Raw genomic sequence first — 8,445 nt, forward strand, 5'->3', positions numbered from 1 at the left:
CACCGTCAACAACGGATGGATGGCCTCCCGTTGGAGGAATCCCCATCGACGTCGCTGTCGATGGAGGCCTCGGACGGGGATGACGGGGGCGAGGCGGGGTGAGGTCCCCTGGACCACCTTCCTGACGTAGTGGAGGTGGTGCCCGGGGCGTTGGCAATCAGCCCGACGCTCCTGGGAGGAGGAGGAGAAGCGGACCCGGGGTCGGTGGTTGCCCGCTCTGGGGCTGAGGCCGATACGCCCGAGGCGCGGGCGTCGGGAAAACGCGCCGTCAGCCCGGAGGGCTCGGCGGGCGTGGTGGAACAAGTGGCGGTGGAGGCGATGCCACCACCCCCACAGAGGACCGAAGGGGCACCGGAGTCCATTGAGGACCGACCGGCGCCGATGGATATGGAGGCGACGCCTCTACCGCCTCCTCCACCATTGCGGACAAGGTTTGCCGTGGCGAAGCGGTTGCCGCCCCGTTCAAGGTAAGTGTATTCTTGGTAGGGTCATAGTGCTTTCCATTCGCCTTTTGGTCTCGCGCTGACCCTGTGGGCTATTTTTCCTTAGTCGGAAGCAGCCTGCGGATGAGCTTCCCTTGGCGCCCCTTAAGGCGCTCAAGGCAAGCCCCGGCTCCTCCGCCCACTGGGTGGCGGAGGCACAAGCCGCTATCCAACATGGAGCGGCGTCGGCGAGGGTCAATCCGAAGGAGCCGGCCGCCCAGGGTGGGGCTGTCGAGGTGGCCCCTACACAAACAAGGGAGGGAGTGCCTCCGCCCCGTGAGAGTGAGGCTCACGGGTCGGATGGGGCCGGCCTGCCCTTGGTAGCCGAGGCCCCCGGGGTCTCCGAGGCTGAGGCGACGAAGGCCAAGGCGCCTAGGACCGCCGAGACCATGGTGGCCACGGTCGGTGTTTGTGCGTCCTCCGAGGCCACGATGGCAGAGGCCGGAGCCCCCGAGACCACCAAGGCCGTTGTGATGGCGGCGAGGCCCTCTATCCAAGAGGCGGAGATGAAGGCGGCGGCAGAGGCCTCGGTGGCGCCCTTGGTTCAGGGGCCGCCGTTGTTGCGAGGGAGCACCCGGGAGGCAGAGGTCTATCCAATCTCCTCCGACGATACTTCCCGGGCGCGGGAGGTGGTCGACGCTAAGGATGCCGGTGCCGTGGAGCAGCCGGCACAGATCTTGGACGAGGGAAGCTTGGCCCTCGTGCGGGCGCGACCCAAGCCTCGCGGGTGGGATCACCCGCAGGTACTATGGCGGAGCCGGGACGACCCTGAGGGGGAGCCTCTGTTCGCCCTTGAGGACGCCGCCGAGGGCAGGTGCTAGGGCACCTTCGAGCAATACCGCCAGCTGGTAGAGCGGTTGCTATGGACGGCCCTATCCGTGGTGGCCGACGAGCTGCCCGGAGTCGCCTAGGTTCATGTTTTCCTTTCTCGCGCGACGTTGCCCTTTTCTGGTTTTGTTGCAATCAATGACCTTTGTTCTGCTTCCCTAGGAGCTCGAGACCTGGTCCCTTGGGAAGTCGATCTTTCTCCAGCGGGAGAGGGGCGTCTGGGACCAGCTTCAGCGGCAGAAGGGCCTTCTTGCCGGCGCCAACGAGCTCCTGTCAGCGTGGAGCACAGAGGTAGAGGACCTCCACCTTCATTGTGCCGACGTGAAGGTCAAGGCAGCCATGGCCCAGACGCAACTCGCCCCTCTGGTGGCGCGAGTTAAGGAGTTGGAGGAGGAGCTCACCCGCGCGGTCAGCGACCAGGATGCCTTCAGGGGCCGAGCCGTTGAAGCTACGACCTCGGCCGTGGCTCACGCGGGGTAGCTAGGGGTGGAACAGAGAGCGCACCAGCTGACGAAAGGTGCCTTGGATGAGGCCCTTGCTGTAGCTAAGGCCTCGCAGACTGAGGCTGTAATTTGGAGGGGGACGGTCGAGGGTGAGTTCTGGTCCCCTCATTTTGTTTTCTTTTCCTTATGTTTGCTCCCAAACTCCCTTGTGTGATGTAGAGCTGGGGAGCGAAGCTTCGAGGGCGGCCGAGGCTTCTCGGGTCGAGGCCCAGCGCTTGAAGGAGGAGGCCAAGGCTTCCCGAGCCAAGGCCCTACGCTGGAAGGAGAAGACCGAGGCCTGTCAGGTCAAGACCCGACGCTGGGAGTAGAAGGCCAAAGGTGAGTTCCGTGGGCTTCCACCCCTAACTTAGGTTGTTTTTTTCCCTCGCACGACCTCATTCCATTTTCCATGGTGCAGAGTCAGAGGCGGAGATCACTCAGGCTGCCGAGGCTTCCAGCGCGGTGCAGACGGTGCTCGAGACCGAGATCAGGGAGCATAAGGCGCTGAAACATGCTACCCTTTCCGCCTATGAGGCCTTGGAGGTTGAGGGGGTTCAGTCAGGCAGCTCCCTAGGGAGCCGTCTGATCGCGCTAAGCAACTAGATGCGCGAGCGGCTCCGAGGAGCGCTGCACACGGGTGTCAAGCGCGCGCTGGCCATCATCTCTTCTCACTATGTCGGCGTCGACCTCCCGGCCATCAGTGATGGGTATGTCCTGCCTGATGATGACGAGGAGGCGGACGTGGTGGTCACGAAGCTAATGGAGGCGGCGGAAGGCCCTGGCACGGCGCTGGCGACGCTCTTCGAAGAGGAGGTGGTTCCTCCCCTACCATCTGCCGGTGCTGAAGGCCCTGAGCCTTGATCTGGGCCCTGGGGGCTATGTAAAGATAGAATAGGGGTTATTTTTTGTATCGTAACGCTTGTGGCCATCGAGGCCTTTATTTTTGAAGTATTTGTGTTTCTTAGTTGTTTTTCACATGTTTCCTAACCTCTGCCCTCTGTTGCTCCTGATCAGATTTCGTTTGCAAAACACCCCCTTGGGGCCTAAGTCGTCCCTTGGGCGAGAGGTAGTGAGGGAGTGCCATAGCCCGGAGGCGTAGGCCGTCTCGTGACTCTACCGGCCTCTTGCTTAGGAAACAGACCTTGGTCCGAGGGGTTTTTACAACTGATTCGTCGGAGCATGCTAGAGTCTTGGCGTAGGAATTTTTGCAAAAAACGACTGAAGAATGGTGCGTGGGACCTAGGGGGAGTCCCCCATGTAGCCCCCGAGGGAGGCTTGGTTCTGCCGAGGCAGAGCCGAGTCTCCCTTGCCGTGTTACTGTATTGCCGAGACCTATGATGGGCTCGGGGGGTTTCTCGAAAAATTAGATCAACTAAAGAACGCTTTTTAATTGTATTTCGAGAAACGACATATATAATGCTTGAAAATTGAGGGATAAAAGTGACGTAGCTGTTCTATGTTCCAAGCGTTGATGAAGACTTCGCCCTTCTCATTGGCCAGCTTGTAGGTCCCGGGCTTCAGTACTTGGGCGATGATGTACGGTCCTTCCCATGGCGGGGTCAACTTGTGGCGACCCTTGTTGCTCTGTGCTAGCCTCAACACCAGGTCGCCTACCTTCAAGTCTCGGCCTTGGATGCATCGGGCCTGATAGCACCGTAGGCTCTGCTGTTATTTGACCGAGTGTAGTAGCGCGACGTCTTGAGCTTTGTCCAGTTGATCAAGGGCGTCCTCTCGGGTGGTGTGGTTACTTTGTTCGTTATAGGCTTGTAGCCTCGGCGAACCATATTCCAAGTCGGTGGGGAGGATGGCCTCGGCCCCATAGACCAGGAAGAAAGGCGTGAACCCCGTGGCTCGGCTTGGAGTGTTCCTTAGGCTCCAAATGACCGATGGGAGTTCAGCGAGCCATTTCTTGCCAAACTTTTTCAACCGGCTGTGAATCCTTGGCTTGAGGCCTTGTAGGATCATGCCGTTGGCACGCTCTACTTGGCCATTGGTCCTTGGGTGTCCTATGGCCGACCAGGCCACACGGATGTGGTGGTCATCGCAAAACGTCAGGAACTTTTTGCTGGTGAACTGCGTCCCGTTGTCGGTGATGATAGTGTTGGGGACCCCAAACCTGTGGATAATGTCAGTGAAGAACAGCACCGCCTGCTCGGATTTGATTCGATTGATCGGACGAGCCTCGATCCATTTGGAGAACTTGTTGACTGATACCAATAGATGGGTGTAGCCCCCGAGGGCCTTTTGCAGAGGCCCGACCATGTCGAGCCCCCATACGGCGAACAGCCATGTGATGGGGATGGTTTGCAGGGCCAGGGCTGGGAGATGTGTCTGCCGAGCATAGTACTGGCATCCTTCGCAGGAGCGTACTAGCTTGGTGGCGTCGGTGACCGCCGTTGGCCAGTAGAACCCTTGGCGGAAAGCGTTCCCTACGAGCGTCCGAGGTGCCGCATGGTGCCCGCAGGCGCCTGCGTGCAAGTCCCAAAGCAGGGCTTGGCCCGCCTCGGCACTGATACATCATTGGAGGACACCTGAGGGACTTCGCCTGTACAATTCATCATTGTAGAGGACGTAAGCCTTGGCTTGGCGCGCGAGTCGTTGGGCTTCGGTCCTGTCGCTAGGAAGTTCCCCCCGATCAAGCCAATTGAGGAACGGGTTTTGCCAATCCCCATTTTGATTAGTCTGCGAAGGCTCGGTGTTGACTTCCATGACCTTAGGCTCAGTCGAGGGGGTCTCGGCAGTAGAGGGGGAGTTGAGCTTTGCCGTGGGTCCCGCAGGTGGGCCTTCCTCTGTCGTCGAGGTGTAGTTAATGGAAGGTTTGTGGAGGTCTCTGGCGAAGACGTTCGGGGGGACCGGGGCCCATGCTGAGGCCATCTTTGCTAGCCCATCAGCGGCCTCATTGTACTCCCGCGCGACGTGGTTTAGTTCAAGGCCGTCGAACTTGTCTTCTAGGTGACGTACCAATTTGCAGTAAGCCTCCATTTTGGGGTCGAGGCAATTGGACTCCTTCATCACTTAATCCACGATGAGCTGCGAGTCGCCTCGGACATCAAGACGCCGTGCCCCAAGTTCGATGGCGACTTGCAAGCCGTTGATGAGGGCCTCGTACATGGCCACGTTGTTGGAGGCGGCGAAGTGGAGCCACACCATGTAGCGCATGTGTACTCCGAGGGGCGAGATGAAGAGCAGACCCGCGCCTGCCCCAGTCTTCATCAGGGATCCGTCGAAGTACAGGGTCCAGCATTCCGTCTGAATTTGTGCGGGTGGCAGTTGGGTGTCTGTCCATTCAGCCACGAAATCAGCCAAGACCTGAGACTTGATCGCTTTTCGAGGCGCAAAAGTCAAGGTTTCTCCCATAAGCTCGATGGCCCACTTGGCTATCCTGCCCGAGGCCTCCCGGTTATGGACTATCTCCCCCAGGGGGAAAGATAATACCACAGTCACTGGGTGAGACTCGAAGTAGTGACGTAGTTTGCGCCGGGCCAGGACCACGGCGTAGACCAGCTTCTGGATGTGGGGGTAGCGTGCTTTGGTCTTGGAGAGCACCTCGCTGATGAAATAAACAGGTCATTGGGTGGGCAGAGTATGCCCCTCTTCCTGCCTCTCTTCCACCACGGCAGCGCTGACCACTTGGGTCATTGCGGCGACGTAGAGTAAGAGGGCCTCGTCCCTGGCCGGGGGTACCAGGACGGGAGGATTTGCGAGCAGCGTTTTGAGTCTGTCGAGGGCTTCTTCGGCCTTAGGGGTCCAAGAAAAAACGCTCGGATTTTCTCAAGAGTCGGTACAGAGGCAAACCTTTTTCACCGAGGCGCGAGATGAAGCGGCTCAGGGCCGCAAGGCATCCCATGACCCTCTATACTCCCTTGAGGTCTCTGATAGGTCCCATGCTGGTTAAGGCTGAGATCTTCTCTGGGTTGGCCTCGATGCCGCATTCCGAGACTATGAACCCCAAGAGCATGCCTCGGGGGACCCCAAACACACACTTCTTGGGATTGAGCTTGATGCCCTTCTCTCTAAGGCATTTGAAGGTTATCCTCAAGTCACCGACGAGATCTTCGGCCTTTCTAGTCTTGACCACGATGTCGTCTACGTAGGCCTCGACGGTCTGCCCGATGTTGTCACCAAAGACATAGGTCATGCACCGCTGGTACGTGGCACCTGCGTTTCTGAGGCCGAAAGGCATAGTCACATAGCAGTACATGCCGAATGGTGTGATGAAAGAAGTCGCGAGCTGGTCGGACTCTTTCATCTTGATTTGATGGTAACCAGAATACGCATCAAGGAAAGATAGGGTCTCGCACCCTGCAGTGGAATCAAACGATTTGATCGATTCGGGGTAATAGAAAGGGAACTTTCGGACAGGCTTTGTTCAAACCGATGTAGTCTACGCACATCCTCCATTTCCTGTTTTTCTTCTTGACTAACATGGGGTTAGCCAACCACTCTGGGTGGGACACTTCCTTGATGAACCCGGTCGCCAAGAGTTTCTGTATCTCCTCACCGATCGCCCCAGAGCCTTGAACGGTCGATCTCCAAGAGCTCCAGGGTATTGACGTAGAGGATATTGAGGCTACTGCCCCCATCCATCAACACTTTGGAGAGTCGGGTTGCCGATGATTGGGTCGACAACCAGTGGGTACTACCTGGGATTCGGAACATGGTCCGGGTGGTCACCTCGATCAAAGGTGATCGCCTCCCGAGACCAATCGAGGTACCGGGGGGGTGGCCACTTTGATCGAGAAGACCTCTCGGCGTTCCCTCTTGCGCTGTCACGCCGTAAGGCACGCCGAGGGTCCACCAAAGATCATGAAGGCATTGCGTACCTTGGGGAACCCATCGTCCTTGTCCTTGTCCCGGTCGCCGGCGCCCTTCTGCTTGGCGTCGTCATCGGGGAGCCCGAGCCTGGCGTAGTAACATCGCAGCATGGAGCAATCTTCGAGGGCGTGCTTGATCGGGCCTTGGTGATAAGGGCATGGTTTCTTGAGCATGTCGTCGAAAGGCCTAGGGCCTCTAGGGCCTCAGGGATTCTTGCGTTTTGTGGCCCCGACCAGATTGGCCCTCTAGGACCTCTTGCTTCCCTAGGCGCCCCTTTTTCTTTTTCTTGGGGAGGTGGAAGGTTGAGGCCTCGGGGGCCTCGTCCCTTCGCTTTCCCTTTGTGTCGCTGTCAGGGAAGATGGCTCCGACAGCCTCTTCGCCCGAGGTGAAGTTGGTGGCGATTGTCAAGGAGCGTAGCAGCGGTGCGCGGCATGTTCCGTCCTAACTCCCGAACCAGGTCTCAGCAGGGTAGTGCCAGAGAGGAAAGCCTGGACGATCTCCGAGTCGCCGACGCTGGGCAACTCGGTGCACTGTTTGGAGAAGCGCCGGATGAAGTCTCGGAGAGACTCGTCTGGCTTCTGGCGACAGCTCTTAAGATCCTAGGAGTTCCCAGGGCGCACGTATGTGCCCTGGAAGTTCCCGACGAAGATCCTAACCAAGTCGCGCCAGTCGTGGATTTGTGAGGGAGGAAGGTGCTCAAGCCAGGCTCGCACTGAGTCCGACAAGAGCAAGGGGAGGTTGCAGATGATGAGCAGGTCATCATTCGCGCCACCTAGCTAGTAGGCCAGGCGGTAATCGGCAAGCCAGAGTTCAGGTTTGGTCTCGCCACTGTACTTCACAAGATTGGCTGGTTGCCGAAACCGGGCGGGGAAAAGAGCAGTGCAGATGGCCCTGCTGAAGACCCGAGGGCCTGGTGGTTCAGGAGAAGGGCTACGGTCCTCCCCGCTGTTGTAGCAACCGCCTCAGTGTGGGTGGTAGCCCCGAGCGGGCCCCTCGTTGTCGTGGCGTTGTCGCCTGCTGACCACCTTATGGTCTCCCTGTACCTCACGTCGATTGCCGAGGCGGTCCAGAAGCACGGGGACCCCTATGGGCTATCGGCGCTTGGTCGGGCTCAGGACGAGCCGGGGCTTCCCTGTCCTACTGAGGCGGTGCCGTGGGCAGGTTCGAGGTGCCCCCGTGTCATCGGGAGCCGGAACTCCTCGGCCTGCTGAACCGCGGCGGTCTCTAGGAGATCCCGGAGCTCGCCGCGGACCCACCGCCCCTCTATGGTAGAAGGCTCGGGCATTGCGCGGACCAGCATTGCCGTAGCCACGACGTTTTGGCTGGCACGATTGAAGACTGGGGGTTGCTCACTCCCTTCGTCGTCATGGATGCGGTGATGCACATCGCGGGCCCTCCGTTGGGCTCCCCCCGGCTTCTCCGTGACCTCGCTGTTCCTGTTTGAGAGTGTCCTCAAAGCTGCTACAGAAGAAGTTGGTCTTGTTTCGACCTTGGCCTAGAGCTCACGGAGTTGTTCCAGGTCTGGGGCGGTGAGGTCGCGCAATGGCGGGGACCTGTTTCGTGCGGCCGGTAGGACAATGCGTGGAGGTGTAGGCGGCGCCTGTCCCTGGGCGAAGCGGGGAACGGCTACCTACCCCCTCATCATCCTCGCCCGCCCTCGGCATCCCGAGCCCACGTGGAACACTCACGAGTGGGGTCGTAGGTGCCCTCGTCGTCGAAGTCGGAGTAGCCTAAGCAGTAGTCGCTTGCGGCCAAGAACTGGCGCATAGCCCCGGGTCATGGAGCCCGGAGAATCCACTCTGGGCCATGCTTTGTCCTCCTCTGAGGAGTCGGCATGG

The 8,445-nt window shown here is 59.3% G+C and overlaps 1 protein-coding gene across 1 annotated transcript; it reads left to right on the forward strand.

Annotated features, from left to right (window-relative positions):
- Nucleotides 1-381: 381 nt before the first annotated feature.
- Nucleotides 382-2,395, forward strand: LOC136523188 (uncharacterized). The gene is made up of 3 exons (XM_066516955.1): nt 382-467; nt 550-1,133; nt 2,211-2,395. Exons 1-3 carry the CDS (start codon nt 382-384, stop codon nt 2,393-2,395), a joined length of 855 nt encoding a protein of 284 aa, XP_066373052.1.
- The last annotated feature ends 6,050 nt before the right edge of the window (nt 2,396-8,445 follow it).

Source organism: Miscanthus floridulus, chromosome 18 (assembly GCF_019320115.1).
Source record: "Miscanthus floridulus cultivar M001 chromosome 18, ASM1932011v1, whole genome shotgun sequence".
In the NCBI taxonomy this organism is placed as follows: Eukaryota; Viridiplantae; Streptophyta; class Magnoliopsida; order Poales; family Poaceae; genus Miscanthus; species Miscanthus floridulus.

Bases quoted from the DNA above. Each gene is read 5' to 3' on its own strand.
- LOC136523188 (XM_066516955.1), top strand. From the start codon at position 382: ATGGATATGGAGGCGACGCCTCTACCGCCTCCTCCACCATTGCGGACA. The intron at 468-549 runs GTAAGTGTATTC...ATTTTTCCTTAG, and splicing joins CGGTTGCCGCCCCGTTCAAG to TCGGAAGCAGCCTGCGGATG. The intron at 1,134-2,210 runs GTGCCGTGGAGC...TCCATGGTGCAG, and splicing joins GGTCGACGCTAAGGATGCCG to AGTCAGAGGCGGAGATCACT.